Genomic DNA, 19,058 nt, shown 5'->3' on the forward strand with positions numbered 1-19,058 from the left:
TACATTGATTTGCCTTTTACTGCAACTAAATCCCTTCCATGGAGCCATTGTATTCACTAGATCTAGCCTTTGGTAAAAAAGAAGATCTAGGCCACTGCTTTCAAGTCCTCCATTTAATAATCATCTGCTACTTTGAATCGAGGCATGACATATGTACGGTTTGAAAGAAAGTTTATTCTTAAAATTCTCTGAATACATTGCTTTCTATGTTTCTATCCACAACGCACATCTTACATGTAACAAAGAATTGAAATAGACAGTTATCTCTTCAAGAGAGACACTACAGTGTGACACTGTCTTTGGACACAGTCAATTCACAAATAAGGCAAAGGAAACTCAAAGGACTGCAGAACCCACCATCTGAGCTCAAACCATTATTAAAATGTAAATCTGACATCAGTGATGGTCAATGCATTAGAATGTAAGTATAATTGCATATAATCAGGAAAACTGCCCTTCCTCTTATGTAGCAAAGAGGCTCTTTCATGAAGCTAATATTTAATTGTTTTCTGCCTGATGCTTATTCACTGCCTTAGTAGTTAGAAAAAAGTCTGCTTTTTTCCAGCTTTGTGCAAAGCAGATAAAGGTCGGTCATGATTTCATTCTTCATCCTGCCAGCACTGATCCTAAGGTTTGTACATTCCGTGGAACGTGACAGGAATGAGGACCTCCACCTCAGCCCGGGCCACTTCCGTCAGGTCCTTGGCATTCAAAATCAAGAGGTAGCCTGGTCTCTGGGCCGCCCCAGGATTGACCACTATCGTCAGCAGGACCCCTACAGCAGAAAAGAGACAGGAGCATCACCCACAGCACAGCCCTGTAGCACTGTTCTGATTCCTGCAGTCCCACCCGTCACTTTTTTTTAAAAACATTTTTTAGCACTAGGTAGGCCTGAGAGAAGTACTCTTTAGACAAATATTCAGTATTTTTATTTACATAAGCAACCACACCTTCTTACATTCCATACTAGTATTGCATAATATAGTATTCTATGGTAGGATTACAAACGTACATACAGTGAAAATAAAGTTAGTCGAGCAATGTCAAGTTCCTCGTTTTCTGTATGGAAAACCATAATTATTGCATGTAAAAAGAAGACAGTAATTTGAAAACATTAGCAGTTTGTTTTTGTACCGAGAATGGAATTGATAATAATTCCTTACACTTGCATAGCATTTTTAGGTAATGGGGACTCCCCTCCACCACCATCAATGTGCAGCATCCACCTGGATGATGCGACGGCAGCCATAGTGCGCCAGTATGCTCACCAGACATCAGCTATCGGTGGGGTGTAGAGCTGAGTGATGAAGCCAATTCATAGATGGGGATTATTAGGAGAGCATGATTGGTAAAGACCAATGAGAAATTTGCCCAGGATGCCAGGACGCTCTTTTCAAGAAACGCCCTGGGATTTTTAATGACCTTGGAGAGTCAGGACCTCAGTTTTACGTCTTATCCAAACAACGGTACATTTTTACAGTATATTGGAGTATATTACAGTATATTACAGTTTTTACTATACTGGGGCATTAGGATCCACACAGACCGTGGGGTGAGCGGCCCCTACTGGTACCACTAACACCACTTCCAGCAGCAATCTTGATATGGCTGCTGGTTGTTGAACCTGAAGCAATGTCAACATACTAAATTCTATAGTTTGTTGATACCTAGACCTTTATACTTACCATCATCTTCTTCAACAGCGTCAGGCGATGCCACAAAGAGGGGCTCAGATGGGTAGGAGTCTGGTTCTTGCCACACCCAGGTTTCTTTGGTCCGGACATTCAATTTGCAGATCTGGGAAATCACCATAAACCAGCTCCCATTAAAAGCCTAGTAACCGGCTTCGAACATGGAGCCTTAGCATGAAAACAGCATTTCCCCATTCCCCATGTAGAATCATTCCTGTTGCCATAATTCCAAACAAAAGAATTAGTGCTGGTGTCCCTGTGTTTAGTTCATGGCATACTATTTGCATGGATTTTGTATGTTCTCCCTATGTTCATGTGGGTTTCCTCTGGGTCCTCTGGAGTCCGAAAACATACCGGCAGGTAATTGGATCTGGGAAAATCGGCCCTAGATGTGAGTGTGTTTTTCTGTGTGTGCCCTGTGATAGACTGGTGTCTCGTCCAGGGTATATCCTGCCTTGCACCTGTTGCTTGCCATGATAGGCTCCGGCTTCCACGCAGCCCAGAACTGGAAAAGCGGGTGGAAAATGGACAGACAGACGGAATACTGCACAAGACGAACTGGACAGATTCAAGATACAGAAAGAGACATTTTAGCTCTGGTGCAGAACTCACCCTGTCTGGAATAAAGTGGTTGAGTCCCAGTCCATACGCGTAGGTGTAGTTCTTTCCACAGTACTTTTTGTAATTGATCTGTGGGAATTCAAAAGCTGCAAGAGAAATACAGTACCAAGAAATCAGCATGCATACTTTCTGAGAGAAGTGCTGTGGTTCAGATAATGTTCTGGAATCATTATTTCATTTGACATAAACAGATCTATTTCAAGCATTTTAAATTATTGGGGCTAAATATTGAAAAACATTATACTTTGGTTTATGGAAGTATTCTACATTTTATTCTTAAAATAACCTTGGGTTGTTCTGTTTTCCTGTAGAACATAGACATCATCTTATTTCACTTTAAATAACATCAGTTATTTATTAATCAATGCATTCTAGAAATAAAAACAGCAATCATAAAAATACAGCTGAGTGTTGCTGCAATAAAAAAGGATCTGAGAACTGTTCAAAAGATGATACGTTAGATTTTGGACATATTTAGACGTGTATGTGTTCGAAAATGTTTAAAAGAAAGGCAACAAACAGGAGGTGATTATTCAGTCCAAGTTGCTCATTCAGTTGCTAATAGCTTAATGATCCATAAAAGTCATAAAAATATTGCAATTACAATGATTTCATTTTAAGTATACTCTAACTAGGCGTTACAGAGTGGAGAGATAAATTCAAAAATAGTTCAATTAAAAAATAATGTTAATCAGGAGACTCGTGAAGGCAGATACTCTGAGCTTCTTATTTCTCACTTGATCATCAATGCAATAACAACAACAACCACCATAATAAAGATTAGCAATTATAATATACCATTTCACATTCTGCTGAAAGATTGGAGCAAGAGGAGTTCATGTCTGCAGTACTAGTCATTTCAGGACACTCTACCTTGACGAGGTCCAGAGAACAACACCTCAGGCTCCAGCCACACTGTCCCATCAGCCCACATGGTGGCAGTGGCTGTAGTGTATGGCAAGGAAATCAGGTTCTTTCCCTGCTCCTCCTACAAATTCACAAAATGAGATTTTATTATTCACACCCACAGTGCACAGTGTCTTTGCAGTACAGTAGGGATCCAAGCATCTACAACTCAAACTACAACCTTCTAGATGTTGATAACTAGAGTCTCTCTCGCTTTAATAGTGTACCATAAGGGTAAACAATTGAATACAGAAGAAAAGCAACAATATATTCCTTTTAAGAACAAGATTTCATGCTTCTTATAAGTACGATCACACCTCAAAGACTAAATAATCAATTTGAATTAATAAAAAACATGGAATATTTAATTCCATTAGGATCTACTAATGTTACAACAACAATGTAATCTACTGCATTGTTGAACTGACAATAAGCGCAGGTTTTATAAACTGCAGTCCTGCTAGTGTTTGAAAGCTGGTGCTAGTGGCCAAACATTTCTTCCTTTACCCCAGAAATTGCACAAGAATGTATCAGTGTGTTGACAGGAAACCCTGTAAAGATGGAGGCACTCAGGTAAGATGTTAATGATGGTCTTGATGGTTTGTAATCCCTAATGATCTCATGGCACTATTCAGAAGAGGGTGAGCACTAACACTTGTGTGTTGGTTTAATTCCACTTCAGACTTTTCTCACTCCAACCTGCCCACATCTTTCCCCCTAGTTCAATCACCTCAGGAAACTAAGCTACGAGAACACCTGTGCTGAATGTCGGTATTGTGTTGACATTGAGTTCTGAGAATAACTGTGTTAAATGTCCCCGCCTGTACAAGACTCTGGGATTAGTATTCCGTAATAAATGGTTAATCATCTAACCCGATGAACATCGAGGGGAAGAACATATCTCCGAACTTCTGGCTGGGGTGCCACCATGGCCTGTTTCTTCACCTCCTCCCAGTTCTCCCGTAGGTTCGCCAAGTAGAGGTAGTTGTACACAAATTCAAACCTTATAGGAAAACACACAAAATGCTCACCAAGTTTAGGTGAAAAGCTTCATTGTGAATGGTATGAAATGTTTGTTTTGTAACTTTGCAATATTCAGAGCTCAATGCTGTCTAATTAATTTATCTACTAAGAAGTATTACAAAGTGTTAAAAATAGTACGTTTGGATACATAGTTAAAAGCAGAATTGAAATAAAGGAATATGTTAACATTTAAAGTTACTCTAGGAAGACTTCTTTGAGAATATTACATACAGTTGTGGTCATCACATTACAAACGGTCCATTTGATATTACAAAAAGCTCTAGTCTAGAGAAGAGTAACCTTGGGCAAGTTCTGCATCAACAGGCTAAATAAACTGAACCCTTTCGGTGTTGAACTTAGAAGACCTTGCCGGGGCCTGATTCAAGAATTCAGAAATCTCAAATGAAGCAATTAGCTCTTAATTGATCAACACAGGAAAAAAGACTACTGGAATGAATATTTCCATGGTAGAAGACCTCTTTGCTAAATGGTCTCACCTTTGACTTCTGCTCCTAAACAATTATCAACTACAATAAAAGGAAAAATACATTTCAATGCTTTTTTTCTTTGATAAGGATCATACCAGTGAAAAAGTAGCATTTTTTCTGACAAAGAATACTAATGTGAGCAAGGGAACTGTTGAATTAATACAGAGCTTGCCTTCGGTAACAAAAAAACCTTGTAACAAAAAATAAGTATTTTGAGGAGAATAGTTGGGAAGTGTGGTTCAAATTATGTGTGCTCATGGCTCAATATGAGTGCAGATTGACTGTACTGGAGTGAGAGTTCAATTTCGTTTTATTGTCCTACCAATTCTCTTTCACAACTACAGCCCCATTCAGTGACCCTACCCTTTCCAGGTGCAAAGATCGACGACAATAAAACCATTGTCTTCATAGCAGTTTATGTGATGAAACAGGTTGATGGCTGAAGTTCGGAATTTGAGCTTTTGGTATTCTCCAGTTTTCTTCGTGGCCAGGTGAAACCAAGTCTATGAAATAAAATGAGGCTTCTTTTAGTCACTCTATGAGTTAAGAAGGTTTAAACCATGACAGGCTGTGTGGTGTCCATGAAATATACCACTTACCAGGGAGGGGATAGGACACAGCTTTTTTACCAACATAGAAGTGAATTTTATTTTGCAAGTGAACAGCACAGCCATCAAATTCAACTTTTGTGACACAAACAATGTAAACACTTTTCACTGGGGAGGACAAATATTTAAAATTGTTAAAACACCTTCAAATGAAAACAATGCCTGATATATTCATCAGGTCAGATTTGCTCTGTTATCTTTTCTATGACTGCCTTTTTATTCCTGATGCTCTGAAACATCTACCATTTAGAAGGAAGGGGTGTGTGGTGATTTATCTCATGTGAACAGACTAATTAGTGAAACACCCATGGTCTTGTGATGCGGTTTAACCAGTCATGGTCTATTTTGTTAAGCTGTGGTACAAATGTGCCTTGAAAATACATTTCTGTTGAATAATATAAAGAAAGAAAATGAAAATTTTTTTTTAGCAGCTAAGACAAAAAAAATACTTTGCATAGGATTGTGAAATATTTTCATGCAATCATGTATATCATTTACTGCATACTTTCTCTTGCAGAATCATAAAGAAGTGTTTTGTATTACATCTGCCTGTAACAGCTCACATCCAGCTCACCCCCATTGTTTCGTTTGACTCAAAGCAGTCCATGTAGTTGGCCCCTCTGATACTCCATGCTCCCAAAAATTTCAACAGGTTAATTTTCACTGGGGTTTCCACAAAAACAAAATAGTTTTCTGTCATTCCAAAGCTGAGAAGACAAGGAGAAGAAAAATAGCACTAAAAGGAATATCATGGTTCAGTCTGGCCAAGATGCTGTTGATGTGAGTTTTGTTTTGTCACTGTTAAACTGATGCCAATGTAATTTAAATCTGTAGGTGGTAACTAATTTTTAATGGCTCCTTTTTATACATTATGCTGTTAAAAAAGAAAAATCAGAAGTAAGCATTCAGAATTTGAATTCAGAGATTTAATTCCTGTATTTAATTACTGAGCAGCAGTTTGTTGTCTGCATCTCCCAGTATGATTACTTAATGCTTATATTCAACAAGAATCATTGTTTTTTATGACTCACCATGGGCTAAAGCAAACACACTGCAACTATTCCTGGAGTACTTCTTACTCATAAAGCCTTCCCATGAATTCTGTGCATGATAGCTGGAGACTGAACTAACACTTTCTCAGCTTTCCACAGCCAGAGATTCCTGAACTAAGCAATGTGCTCATTTTCGGCTTATACACAACTATGTCATAGAGCAGTGCACCTCAGAGGAAAGGTGGAAATGTTAGATGAAGAGTTTGACAATGTATGAATGAAACCTTTTACATGCCAGACACAATTAGTGGTCCTTTTGGATGACTTCACAGCATAACACATCTGGGAAAGCCCAGAGGACCTTAACCTCAGACAAGGTTACGTTCCTGGTTCTCCAAGTTAACACATTTTTATGCATAAAGACGAAAAATGTTACACAGAACAGAATAATAATGAAATTCAAGATTTTTGTACTGCTGTTCAACTACAACATACAGTAAAGTGACTGGTTCAACTACTGGTATTGTTCAGCTACCTCTCATCAGATATCAAAGCTAGGAAAGGCTGGGCCTGGTCAGTGTTGGAAAGGGAGACCTCCAGTTGTGTTAGTGGACAAACAGGTGGCACTATTCACTCTGGAGTTTCCAAAAACAATGCCCTAGTATAATGACCAACCACATTGTGCTGTAGGAGATTAATTATATGAATGAAGCTGTAAACAGAGGTCCTAGCTACATGCTCATTAAATATCCAATGCCAATGTCCTGCCATAATATCAATTACTGGGTATAATTCAAGTGGTGAAACAATTTTTCACTTCCACACTTCATTTCTTGAATAGTCACATGCGTATAATGGCTGCTGAGCATCACCTACTGTATGCAGGTGTAGCACTTCAGTGGTAACTAGTGGGATACCTTTGTACATGTAAAAGCTCTCTGATCATTTGGGATAAAAAGTGCAATGTAAATGTAGTTGTTGTGATCCAGCACCATACTATATGTTTTACTGTAAACAGTACAAAGCACAGTCTAGAATCATAAGAAAGCAATCAGTGACCTGGAACAAGTTGACCAACCTGTGGACATAGGAGGGCTTGAACCTGTCACTGCACGGGATCTGCACCACCACCTTCGCCTTTTCAATGGGGTCTGATTTATCTGGAACCAGGATCAACTGCATTAGTTACTATTGCGATATTTGCTCACCATGTGAAAGTTTGGCTTATTTTTTCACAGCTAGAGGAATCATAGAAACTTTCCTTTGAATTGGTGAAAATGTCTTTCTGACAGTCTGGCCTGTTTTACTCAAATTAACATGGAAACGACTTTTATGGTGGAGAGAAACAGAAGAAACAAAGAAAAATCTTGATCAAGATGTACTGTATGTAGAATTCGATGCGTTTTCATGTGTTTAAGTGTAAGAACATCATGATGTTGTTTTTGTAAGAAAAAAATGTATATGGAAAATCTTTAATTTAGAGGACTGCCAAGTTTTCTCTTAACTACAGTTTTCAAATGAGCAAGAAGAGTGAAAAAATTCAACAACATGTCTTAGCAAGGAGCTCCTTTGTCATTTGTCTTTGACAGTTTCTTTGTCATTTAACGGTGATGGTGTCATTTGGAGCTCTGATGCTAAGGAGTTAATAAAGCTGGTAGACACTATATAGGTATTAGAAAAGCTGTGTGATCATGTCATATGTACAAGAGAAACCTACCCAAAAAACAAATATCTTTTTCCATTTCATGCATGAAACGAGGATGGTAGGGATTTCTAAGAATTATTTTTAGGGAGTGTAGGGGGTAGTAGTATCAAGATGTTTTTATTTTAATAATAACATGAAAGCCCTACCTTTCTGTGTAGGTGGAATGCGGACAATGTTGTAGGCAATGGACATGCCTTTCCCAAAGCAGTTCCCAATGTTGTACACACTGCCGTCTTTTTCAATGTGAGGGTGAGCCGTCACCCCATTGATGGACACGTAGTTACACAGATCCACCTGGGAGGAGACAGAATCAAGCAGACTGGAGCTATGTCCTACCACAGAAATGCAGTTTCTATTATGTTTGAAAAAAATAGAAACAGCATTTTTATACCAATACGGCATTATTTAGGCAAACTGGTACACCTCTTTCCTTCCTGTTAGAATCACAATAGCATATGTCTGATAGGATAGCATAGGTTAAGTATAAAATACAAAATATATAATTAAGTCAAGAGCATTGAAGAAGAAAAGTTGTCTGATTGTTTCAGAAGAAAAACTTTTTAAAATCTATTATCTGTACCTACTGGTGACTGTCAATCCATTTGGGTTTTGCTTTCTTGGGTAATCAGATGAAGTGGGAAGCTAGCCTGCTGGTCTAGTGTACCGTTCACTGGAGCTCAGCAAAGCCCATTAAAAGGACCCACCTTTGAAATTGTTTCCAGAGTCTCAGGGTTGACTTTTGTAATGTAGTTTGTTTCTGTGCAGGCATAGAAATCTTCTCCAACAGGATAGACATTCACCAGAGCATTGTCTGTTACTTCAATACCTTTGAAGTAAGAGAAAAACCTACAAAAATACAAACGTTCTGGCATTAAATTTGATTCTGTCATTGTGGGGCCCAAACCCAGGTCTCACAAGAAGCTTTGCACGATGGCACACGATGACAGTGTTTGTGTCAACAAGCAGCAGTGTGTCAAGAACTACATCGAGACAACTGTGGTTCCACAAGGAAGAACACCAAAACTGGCAGTTGCACTCACTAAAAGTTGATTGAACACCAGCCTAAAGAAGGACTTATGGTGAAGTACTGTTTCAGTGCAGGTTAGGGAATCTAGAAACAACTGCTTTTCTGTGCAAATGGTCACCACAGACCTGGAGAAAATGTTCTTGCATGGATCTGGGAATGCAAAGGTCCCGAACTCAGTAATGACTATTCTCTTCTCTGTCATTGCTCTCACGTATGCGTCTGTTCGCACAAATCTAGAAAAAAAAAAGAAAACACTTCACTTGAAGAAAACACAGTCTAGTTCAGGTGTTAACAAGGTAACCAAGCTTCCTTTAGAACAAGTGAAAAGTAGGACTATTTAATTTACACCTATGCCAGCCCTCCACACAGAGTAGAACAGTGGTCAGGGCTCCAGGATCCTGACAAGACTTGTAGGTTGAAATGTTCAGTAGGAACACTGCAGCTCTGCCCCTAAACCTAAACATAGTACTTTACCCAGGTTTCTCCAGCATACCCAACTGTAATTGTAGTCCTGAAGACATAAAAGGCCCAGCCAGATAAATTAATGACAGATAATGCTGATGGCTTATGAACATGGTACAGAGCAAAAGCAAGTCTTGAGTCACTTTTTAAAAACACTTCAGGATTCTACTAGCATTAAGGTCTCACTGCCTCACACAGGCTTGTAAACAGAGGCTTCTTGAAGGCCCTTGTAAGCTTTATAGACAGGTAGCCTGTCAAGGACCAAACAGCCAAAATGAAGAGTCATGGGTACACATGTAGAATGTACAGTAGCTTAAAAGAAATTCAAAATCCATCGGAAGATATTCTGAATTCCAGAACATGTGGCACAAGATTAAAGGTTCTGGAGGTTTCTTACTGCAGGAATTGTTATAGCCAGATGATAAAACTAAACATTTTTCTCATTAGCACTGTTCTACAATCACTCTCTTTAATAAGAAGCTCTCTTTAATAAAAAAAAAAACATTCACTATTTTCCCCAAACAAGCTGTTTGATTCAAATTCTTTGTAAGGCCTTTCAAAAGTGAACAGCTCATATGTGAGCAGGATGCTAAGACAGCGTGTCACACAAACAGCAGACAACTGAGTGTGAGCTACTTTCACAGACAAAAAAAAGATAATAGAACTGAAAACTTTTCCAAGCGATGTCAACCACGATTGGAACTTTAATGATAAATAGCAAGTATTACACAAGTACTGTGTTTTCATTAGGCCTTGGACTAAACAATGCTATATAGCCATGGTCCAATTAACTTTAAATAGCAATTCTGCATTATTTCCACAACAATCATGATTTGTCTTTAAAGTAAAACTAGAATAACAAATAAGAAAAGAGTCTAACATAGAGTGTAGCAAGGACAAAAGAAAAAGAGTCTTCTGTTATTGAAATGTGCTAAAATTGAAAAGTTTAGCACAGACCAGATTCAAAAGATCAAACTCCACATACAGGACCTCATTTGTTGTTGTAAGGGAGGTATGCCTTACCTTCGGTGGTAGGTCACTTGTCCATTCTTAAAGTCAAACTTGTGAAAGAGGGCTTGGCCATCAAACAGGTGATAGAATGGTTCGTCACCAACCTCAAAAAGGCCAGGCCCCAGTCTGAGCAAGCTGCCCTTCAGCCAGGGGGGAATTCTACCTGTACCGTGAGGAAAGATACCAAATACCCTCAGGTCAGCTCACTTTCTGTGGTTGAGATTGGAGAGGTAATGAAATATGCACCACATGAAACTTTTCCTTGTAGGATTTTCCTTCCTTATGTAGGATTTTGCCCTCTGGTTTGACCACAGATTTTCTATTATTTCCATTGGCTTCAACATGACTGTGCTTGACTACTGGACCACAGGAATACCATGATCAATATTTCTAGGGAGTGTTTCTTATTGTACACCATGGTATTACCCTGAAGCAGTTGGGCCTTGGTATCTAATGTCTCTTAGAAAGAAGTTCCATAAAGTTGTAATTTACCTTTGCATACACGTTACAATTTGCAACTTGGGCTTAAAGGGACCAAAAGCTTTTTTTCCTTAAAAAACATTCATAGGTTTAAATTGTTGAATTTGAATAACTCCCAGTTAAAACAATCATGTTGTAATTAAAGTCTGAAGTTACTTTGCCAGTTTAACCCTCATACATCCCAAAGAGGAAGTAACAAGGATTCAGAAACAACCAGCAGTGATGCCTGTACTGCCTCCTCTTAGTGATTGTGAACTAAGTGTAAAATCCACTTCACTCCCTTCCAAGATGCTGGCTTCCACTCAGCTCTGCATCTGTGCATTCTCAAACCTTCTGTCTGTCAGACATCACTGTAAGCTTTTCTATTGTATGTCACTGGGTTTTAGAGAAAAGGGTCTTTCCAGAAAGTTCCAGGATACCCCCTTGCCTCTGTCAAGTGCTAGATGTCAAACACCAAGATTTTAAAGCCTGACAGGCTCTGATGAGAGACTGGGAAAAAATATGATATTTTTATGGTAATATACAACACAGTGAGTTTCAGAGCCCTGCTCCTTGCTCTTAAAACTACAGTAACTGCAACCAGAAAAGCAAAGAAAACATGCAGACCTATGACTTGCGCTGGTATTGGTTCAGAAAGCTCCTCGACAGTCTCAAAAATCTTCTTGTACCCAGCAGCAGGGTGTTCAACACTGCAAAATTAGATTACAACTTGCATGAGTGTCTTTAGGTGCTAAAAAAGAGTAACCTCTTTTTCAAATTTAATAAACCACGAGAAAAAAGAAGGGCTGCAAAGATGCGTTTGCTGGGGTGGAAAGTATTGAAAATTGTTTTTACTCATTAGGACCTGTTCCAGATCAATTTCAATATGTATACAAAGTTATGACGAGGCCCCTAACACTATTCTCAGGTTGTGGAGTTTGTAGAGACTTGGGCTGTGAATAAGCTGCCACGTATGTGCCATTAATACACCAATGGATCTCATTTATCAGTTATTTGACAGCACTAGAAAATAACACCAGTTTCTGACAGTATACAAATGCTCATAAAAGTTATTTTAAACAGGTATTAAACTTCCTTGGTGATGAAAAAGTATATTTTTTTATGTGTAGCAAGACTCTTCTTCATTCCAATATTTCAGAGTGCTTTGAATGGATCAACCCACTAGGTATGAGTCCTCAAAAGTGAGATGATTAATTCTTTCTATGTTAAAGCATCAGCTGTTAGTATAGAATGTAAGTCACTAAAGGCACATAAATCCACTAAAGGCACTTTTACATCACATTTTCAATACGGTGTTTTCTGTGCTTTTTTGTCTATACTGTCTTCAAGAGAACTTTTGTTTACTCTTCCAGTAGTATCTTACAATACCTTAACTACGCTTCATGTACAGTGTCTAATTAGATTCTTTTTGAATGAGTTGGTGATTAAAAAAGCTCTACTATCAATCCTAATCTACTAAAAAATAATGAAATATATTTTAACAATTTGCAAACAATATATACTTTATAAAAAATAAATCTTAATACACCTTCAAAAAACAAATGCCAGAAATTTTTAATAGAAATGTGAATTCCTTTTAACCTCCCATTTTATAAAGAACAAGAAAACTTAGAAACAGCAATATATATATATATTTGTCTCAGTAGAGAAGGAAGGTAAAGCTAAAGTTATAGTAGGTATAATTATAGTAAGTAATAGTAGGTATTGACTTAGCACGAAAATGTTTTCATGTTTAAAAGCCTGAATGACATTTTTACCGTTTAAAGGCTGTGATAAACGGAACTTGTAATGGCTTCTAAACATTATCTGTGGTAAAAAGAACCATTATTAAAATGCAAGAGAAAGACAGGGAATGTTAGCTTACCGGCTACACATTTTCCTTTGTCTTCACAGCACACACTGTTCTTCTAGGGCTTGAAGAAAAACCTTGAATTGTGCCTGCAGGCAGTTTAAGATATTTATACACCAGGATCCTTTCCCATCCCAAACAGCAATGACTGAAAGACGTTTCTCAGCCAATCAGAAGACAAGAACAAAAATTCCTTTGTGCCCAGATTCTGAACTTTTCCATCCAGGCTTGGCTTAATAAACAATACTCCTTTTTTAACTTGATTTTCTTTTTTCGCAGTTACTTAAGGACACAACTAAAATCACACAAGAAACCACATTGTGACATATAAAAAATCATACAACCTTGAAAGCACATTGTATGGAACCAGTTTACATATAAACTGGAAGTTAAATGAGAAAAATACAAAGCTCTTAAGTATTACCGTGTTTTAGAAAGACCGCTACATTTCTGTTTCAAGACTAGCTTGATTGCAAAAACAAATTCAGTCCTTTTTTAAAAAATTACACTTTGTATTGTGTTCTATCAAAAAGGAACATGGGCCTAAGATGTAGGAAATATTCCTTTTATTGAAGAGAGAATTGTTCATTGTTGATGCTTCACTTGTTTGCTGACAGTTTTGATTTATATGTCCCCTTTTTGTTCTTTTTTGTCCTTTTTAATAAATGCAAAAGGTCAGAAAAGGTCAGCTGAGCTCTCAGTTACTCAGCTCCTGCTGTCACCTGCTCTGAATTCACATGGATGCTTGCTGTAATCTCTGTGGTGCTTATTACGATGGGCCACGTTTGGATTGGTCTCATGTCTTGTTACGATCTCCATGTGACTGGATGCCTGTCTCCAAAGAATGTCGTGAGGAGATTGTGACCTTCTGTGGTGACAGAGGCAAGGGAAGAAGGCAGAGCAGCATCTGTAACCTTTGTTTCTGTTCCTTCATGTACTGCAGACATGACTCTTCTGGTGGCGGCACAAGATCTTTGTACGATTTAAGATGTCCCATTTTTTTCTGAAAATGTTTCCAATTTTACCTTGGAAAAGCAAATCGTTTGCTCTTATTAACCAAACTGATGCAGGACATGTCTGGAAACCCAGCCACTGTATCTTAATGGTTTGCACTGACACCAAGCTCCTGTTACGGGCACACAGGCACTTCTCTTTGCACTTTTGCGCCGATACTGTTTGACCTGAGAACACAAAATAAATGACATCAGTTAATGATGATAAGTTAACTTTGTTGCAACTAAACCTTTACAGCTGACTCTTATTATTAAACGAGCAAAAGAGAGCAGGTATGTCTTACAGCTCAAACATTTTTTAAAGATTTTGGTTTCAGTGCTTTGCTGCTGTGTAGAATAGTTCTGGCATACAGCCCCCCACTCCTAACACCAGAATAATCCAACAAGGCAGGACAGCTTTAAGATTACTTGCAACATGTGCTAAGACAACAGTTACGTTGTATCATAAACTTTCCTGGGAAAGGCTCGTAGCTGGTGAACGCAGCTTTTCAGTGGCTTTGGATAAATCCAAAGAGATTACATTTTATTTTCATGGCTGTGACGGGTTCATTTTTGACAAATTGCCATGAAGAAAAACAACACAAGGAGCCCTTTCAATTACACCTTCCACAAGGCAGAAGCAACGTGGCTGGGATTATGTGTCATTCACTCACAAACACCTATCTTCCTAGAAATCAGGGACTTGTTTGGGCGCAACAGTTGACACTGCTGGCCAATTTCAAACATTTCCTTGGCAGGCTGTACATAACGATTTAGATATGACATTACAAAACTGAAATCTGCACTTCTGCTTTCTAAACCTCCCCTGTTTGCACAATGTGTAGCATGATTTTTACACTATTTTTAACAACTAAATAAACCTAGTAGAATCACTGACTCTACTCTTAATCAGTTCTCCATATAACTCTGGTATACAAATCTGATATATTCCTATATATCCTATATATATTCCTGTATATAAATATTCCAGACAGAGAGTCTTACATGACATACTTACTTGACATACAGCATACCACAATCTGCATCCCAAATAGTTTCATAACAATCTCCATTGAACCAGTTATCTGTACTATGAACTTATTCTTTTGAATTATTATATTTATTATTTGGCTGATGCATTAATGATTTTTTTCCAGTGTGGTCAGGGTATATACCTGGGTATGGGTAGCTGAAGGGGACAGCACCCAGAAGCCTCCTGACAGACATGTATTACAAGAGGGCTCAAGAGAGGATACTGGAATCTACAGGTGGAATAGCTGAGAAGTAGGTAGAAAAAGACCTTCATCAATCACTTGATCAAATGAATCATTGCATTTCTTACTTGATTCAGTTTACAAATCAAAACATAGTGGAGCAACGCCTGCCCCTAAGAGAAGCATAAGGAGATCTAAGGATAGTAGATGCCTGCTGTCTGCTTTACAAGTGTGTCGGGTTTGCGGTGTACGATGCCAAGCAAGGCCCAAGGCGTCCTGGACTGTGTGCTCTTTATCAATTGTAAAATGACATTTCTCATCTATGTCAAAGCTCACTTGCGCTGCACAGCGATTTTTATGTAAAGAGATAAAGCTTACACACCATGGCTTACGAAAAACACCCACAAGTAAATTTCACTGTGTGGCTCAGTGCATATTCTCTGCAAAGCTTTCTAAGCAGCTTATTTAATGCTTCTTTGTCGTTTACAACTGAAACATTACTTATGTGGCTTTGATGTGGCTATTGCATAAGGCAAAAACTTTAAGCCTGTTGACTATACACAAAACTGCATTATTGGTGCCTCAGCTATGTGTTTGGAAGGTTTCTTAACCTTTGTGCCCTTTTCTGCAGAACAGACCTCCAGAGTAAAGCCCATTCACTCCAACAATAGGCATGTGTGTTCAGAAACAAAAATATCAAACGTATGACAAACATAGACCCAGAAGTCTCTGTCTGGACACAAGTGACGGAGGAACTATGCTGAGCCACAGTTTAGTTACACTGGTAAAGGGCTTCTTTTCAGTGACTGATTCCTCTTTTTTGCTGCATTTTTACTCATATCTTAACACCAAGTCCTTCAGGCTACTCCCGCATACTAATACATTCACTTTTCTTTTTCCACCCGAACTGGCTAATTGTTTCAGCCTATCTGGCATAAAATATTTAAAAGTAGAGTATAGGAGAAAAGGCTTTGCATTGTTTTTTTAGCAAGTTGCATGCATATGTACTTAGCACAAATAAACATTTATCTTTTCAACATTCACATTCAATAAAAATGGATTACAATAAATTAATGCAATGCAACACCAACATACTATGCATTCAGGACTACAACATAAATGTAAAAACTCCAATTCATAAAATACTAACTAGGGGAAGATTGTATTATATAAATCTGAAATTTCCTGCTGGGAGACAGAGTTAAAGGTGTGCCTGTCCTGCACAAGCAGTGAAAGTCTTGAGTAACGAAACACTAAGATTAATGAATCCTTCTTTAAAATGTTTTTTACAAGACATTTGCTTTATAAGTTAGTCATTTTAAGGGATAAAAGACTTCAATAATTTATATACAGTAACTGGGTGTATCAGTCATAAATTATCAATTAATCAAAATGTCACCAAAACATATGAATCAATAAATTCACAGACTTTGTTCTATAAGCAGACTTATATAAATATATGTTTATTTTGATGCTCACGATACAGAATAGAGCAGAGAGGTTCCCAGCACTTCTCTCTCATGGGTTCATGTCCCTCTGTGTCTCCATGTTCGCCATTATTCTCATCATCCCCCTTTTCACTTCTGTGGTTGTATAGCCTTTGTTCCTCCTATCTCACTACCACTAATACATTACAGGGCAGATGAAAATATGATTTGAGAACAAACTGGAAGTTAACCTCTTGACAATATTTACCAAATGAATGGATCTGACAAGGCTGATATAAGCCTTAGGATATCCAATGCTTGCCTTTCCCTGTGGCTAATGTGCTTTTGTAAGATTTGTCTGATGCGTTATGTCAGATGGTGTACCTATTGATGCTGGGCTGATTAAAAGGGATGGTGGGTCCCACTGACACAGGAGACAATGGCTCTCAGAACTCCTTTAGGCTTGCATGGAGCATGTGACCTTTCAGAACTCTTCTGCTATAGACTACCTATTCTTGTCCTTGTGTCTTGATCCTTGTGTTGATATGTGCAGGCCTTACTTCCAAGTGTGACAGGTATTATTGCACTGACTCTCCAGCCATGGGTTAATAAAGTTTAAATGAGTCCTAAAAGAGTGTGAGATCATTCTTGGAAAAGGCAGGTTGATATAGACATTTTGCTTTAAACTTTACCCACTGAATACATTAAAAATGGATGGACATTTCACTGGACAGAGAATAGCGACCAGGTCATTACAGCTATCGAATACATAAACCGGGAACCAGTGTCAAATATCCTGGATTTTAAACAGCAATTCATTGTGCAAATCAGTTAATCAATTATAGGAGTAGGTGCAGTACAATGATAAAAGGGGCAAAATGTCAGCCTCAGTTTGTAAAGGTGAGGGTTGAAACAAGGGTGTGAGCCATCTGTGACTAGGATTCTCCAAGGACCAGCTCACAATCGACCCAAGAAAAGGTTTGGGATTATCTGGCAGCAACACAGCTCCCCCTGCAATCTCCCAGGTACTTGCTGTGATGTCAGTAAAGGACACACCTCCCCTCCAAGCAGTGCGCAAACTCCAACATGGGGCTGCCTGCATGGAGCACGTGATATGTTAAAAGATACTGTAAGTGGCTTGAAGGTGAGCAGGTCGGATAAGTCTGCCTACATTCCTCATTCTCCCCAGTGCATGGTTGCAGGATCCAGGTTAGTTATTGTGAGCAACTATGTAAAAAAAAACAATTGGCAAATCTGAATGTAGTCTATAACAAAAAATGCTTTTCTGGACACTCCACTCAAAGCGCTTTACAAGTAATGGAGACTCCCCTCCTCCACCACCAATGTGCAGCATCTACATGGATGATGCAACGGTAGCCACACATCAGCTATTAGTGGGGAGGAGAAGAGAGTAATGAAGCCAATTCATAGATCGGGATTATTAGGCAACGATTGGTAAGGGCCAATGGGAAATTTGGCCAGGACGCCAGGGTTACACTCCTACTCTTTTAGAGAAATGTCCTGGGATTTTTAAACGACCACAGAGAATCAGGACCTCAGTCTCATCGGAAGGACGGCGCCTTTTTACAGTATGTACTAGGGCATTAGGACCCACACAGACTGCAGGGTGAGTACCACCTACGGGCCCCACTAACACCACTTCCAGCAGCAGCCTTAGTCTCCCATCTAGGTACTGACCAGGCTCACAGCTGCTTAGCTTCAGTGGGTTGCCAGTTGTGAGTTGCAGGGCAATATGGCTGCTGGCTGATTAATACCTCTTTAGCTCAGAGAAGTGAGAATTCCCTGGACACAAGTGTGCATTGAAAACTAACAACTGGCCAATGCAATAGTCACAGTGAAAGCCAGACCACAAACACAGCGTGAAAAAAAGAAAGAAGTATATACACTTTTGTATCTTTAGATGACTGAAGCAAATTTTCCCTTCAAGATTTGTGTGGACATTCGTTCTAGACATTTTCCCCTCAATATTGGCAAGCTTCTCAGTCCTTTCCGATGAGAAGTAACTCCATAACATAATACTGTTACCACGATACTAGACAGCAGGGATGGTGTTGACTGGGTGACGTGTTGTGTGGTTTGCACTAGACACAGCATTCAGCATTTGGACCAAAATGTTCCAATTTTATCTCTTCTGACCACAGATCCAGTTTTTCCACATTTCACATTTGCCGTCTCATTTAAATGTTTTGTGGTAAAAAGATTTGAGATTTATTTTTCAACAATGGCTTTCCGTGACTTTGAAAAATAGGCTAGCTTTCACTCATGGACATTTTCTCCCATGTCACTTAACTATTTTTTTTCCAAAGTGTCCGTTTACCTGACAGTGGCATCCCTATGCAGTTTTCTCCTGGACCAGCTGCTTATTCTGGAGGGACAGCAGTGTTTGGGTAGCATCATACATCTTCAGTTTCTTAATGTTTACCTGAAGGTGGAACTCTTTATGCAGATAATTCTTAATATACAAGAATACCCAATTCTTATCACAAATGCCAGTAAAACCACTTTGACTTTTTTTAAGAGCATGAACATACTGTAGCAGTG

The 19,058-nt window shown here is 38.7% G+C and overlaps 1 protein-coding gene across 1 annotated transcript; it reads right to left on the reverse strand.

Moving 5' to 3' along the window:
• Positions 1-104: 104 nt before the first annotated feature.
• On the reverse strand, positions 105-12,955 carry LOC148823825 (retinoid isomerohydrolase-like). The gene is made up of 14 exons (XM_088928371.1): positions 12,879-12,955; positions 11,621-11,703; positions 10,547-10,697; positions 9,187-9,294; positions 8,739-8,880; positions 8,181-8,328; positions 7,408-7,489; positions 5,912-6,044; positions 5,093-5,232; positions 4,092-4,221; positions 3,186-3,300; positions 2,304-2,398; positions 1,686-1,797; positions 105-775 (listed from the first exon to the last, which is right to left on the reverse strand). Exons 1-14 carry the CDS (start codon positions 12,887-12,889, stop codon positions 627-629), a joined length of 1,599 nt encoding a protein of 532 aa, XP_088784497.1. The 5' UTR covers positions 12,890-12,955; the 3' UTR covers positions 105-626.
• Between the last annotated feature and the right edge of the window lie 6,103 nt (positions 12,956-19,058).

The sequence above is a fragment of the Atractosteus spatula genome, chromosome 11, assembly GCF_055471065.1.
Source record: "Atractosteus spatula isolate fAtrSpa1 chromosome 11, fAtrSpa1.hap1, whole genome shotgun sequence".
Taxonomy (NCBI): domain Eukaryota; kingdom Metazoa; phylum Chordata; class Actinopteri; order Semionotiformes; family Lepisosteidae; genus Atractosteus; species Atractosteus spatula.